General features: G+C 38.1%; 1 protein-coding gene across 1 annotated transcript; it reads right to left on the bottom strand.

Annotated features, from left to right (window-relative positions):
• Positions 1 to 507: 507 nt before the first annotated feature.
• LOC114409309 (FCS-Like Zinc finger 5-like) lies at positions 508 to 1607 on the bottom strand. Its single transcript, XM_028372724.1, has 2 exons — positions 1166 to 1607; positions 508 to 988 (listed from the first exon to the last, which is right to left on the bottom strand). Exons 1-2 carry the CDS (start codon positions 1417 to 1419, stop codon positions 832 to 834), a joined length of 411 nt encoding a protein of 136 aa, XP_028228525.1. The 5' UTR covers positions 1420 to 1607; the 3' UTR covers positions 508 to 831.

Genomic DNA, 1607 nt, shown 5'->3' with positions numbered 1-1607 from the left:
TGATCAAAACATATTTATAAAATGGTCAAATAAACTAAACCATCTTATTCGACCCACTAATGAACGAGGCCAACGTTGAGAGACACAACGATGTGACATAGGCAAGTGAATGAAGTTTTCCAATACCCAGAAAGAAAACAGATTATGATTTACAAGTTTTATTTTATTTTTTTACTTGTTCCGGTTCAGAATCCCGTGGAAATCACTACAAAAAGTTTTACACGTTCCAATATGCAAAGAATGCACACTTAAAAAATAGTGGCCCGTGTTACCCGTTAACAAGCAAGAACATATTCCAAAACACAGCGCCCAGATGAAAATTACAAAGCCAGAACAAAATTATATGAAAAAAAAAAAAAAAACTAAACACAACCTAATTTGCTCGTCAAACACACGGAGTTTACAATCAACGAACTAGTCCACCACTGAGAAACACAACACAACGATGTGAAAGAAGAGGTGAGGTGAGGTAACTAAGGACGTGAAAGAAGAGGTGAGGTAACTAAGGACGTGAAAGCAGTTTTCCCCATAGAAAGAAAACAGATTATGATTTACAGTTTTTCTTTTTCATTCTTTTTTACGTATCAGATTCAAAAACACCACGGAAACCACTACAGCGTGCTTCAAAAATACTTGCCCATGTTGCCCTTTAACACGCAAAAAAAAAAAAAAAACATTCCAAAAGCGCAATGATAAAAATTACAACAAAGCCATAACAAAATGAAAAATATCCAAGAGAAAGAAGAAGCCTAGGTATATGAACATAAATAAGCTAAGGGCATGGGCATATAGGAATAATAATAATAATCCTTCGTGCGATGCCACAATTAGTTACAAGGCAACCACGGTTTCGCCTTTGTTAACTTGAGACCCAGAATTAGGCTTTTCCGCAACTTGTTTCTTTGATCCCACACGATACTTATCTTTTCTCTCATCCTGCTTCATCAGCTGTTCACGGCATTCTGAACTACAGAAAGCACTATCACCTCTGCAATAATTTTCAATTAATGCTGACCCTTCCAATCCAAATTAACAACAATTAATGAAAATTGCCTAGACACCAAAACTAAGCTTATGTCCAATATCAACAAAACATAAATTAAAAGACACATCGAAGGCACCGAATGGAATCCTTGTTAAGGCAGAGAAGGGTAAAAATAATTACTTGTACATGAAGATGTCTCGGGCGGGTACTAAACGGCGTTTGCAGAGAAAGCAAACGCGCAAGAAGTCAGGGGTAGTATCCTCGGAATGGTTTCTGGGTGAAACCATGGCCCAAACCCTGTTCTGATTTCCTCCTGGTCCCTTCACGGGATTGTTCGGATCATCGTCCAAGGTCGTGTTCAGATCGAAGGTTATTTCGGACATGCTTGTTGTTCTCTTCATAATTGGAGGACGAGGTCTCTTCCCTAACAACATCTTTTTCTTCTAATTCTCTTTTTTATGATGATTCTCTGATACTACTAGAGACTAGAGTAGCGTTTTGTTTTGTGGGAGCAGGTTAAGGATATACAAGTAGGTGGAGAAGAAAACGGCGAAGGTTGGGGGAGATAAATAAAAACAAGAACCTAAAACCGAGGACTGAATCGGGGCCATTGATTATGAGA

The sequence above is a fragment of the Glycine soja genome, chromosome 4, assembly GCF_004193775.1.
Source record: "Glycine soja cultivar W05 chromosome 4, ASM419377v2, whole genome shotgun sequence".
Taxonomy (NCBI): domain Eukaryota; kingdom Viridiplantae; phylum Streptophyta; class Magnoliopsida; order Fabales; family Fabaceae; genus Glycine; species Glycine soja.
The sequence above is the reverse complement of the archived record's forward strand: the minus strand, read 5'-3'. Positions and strand labels throughout refer to the sequence as shown.

Coding starts and splice junctions, on each gene's coding strand:
- LOC114409309 (XM_028372724.1), bottom strand. CDS start 1,419: ATGTTGTTAGGGAAGAGACCTCGTCCTCCAATTATGAAGAGAACAACA. Junction 989..1,165: donor CGAGACATCTTCATGTACAA/GTAATTATTTTT, acceptor AAATTATTGCAG/AGGTGATAGTGCTTTCTGTA.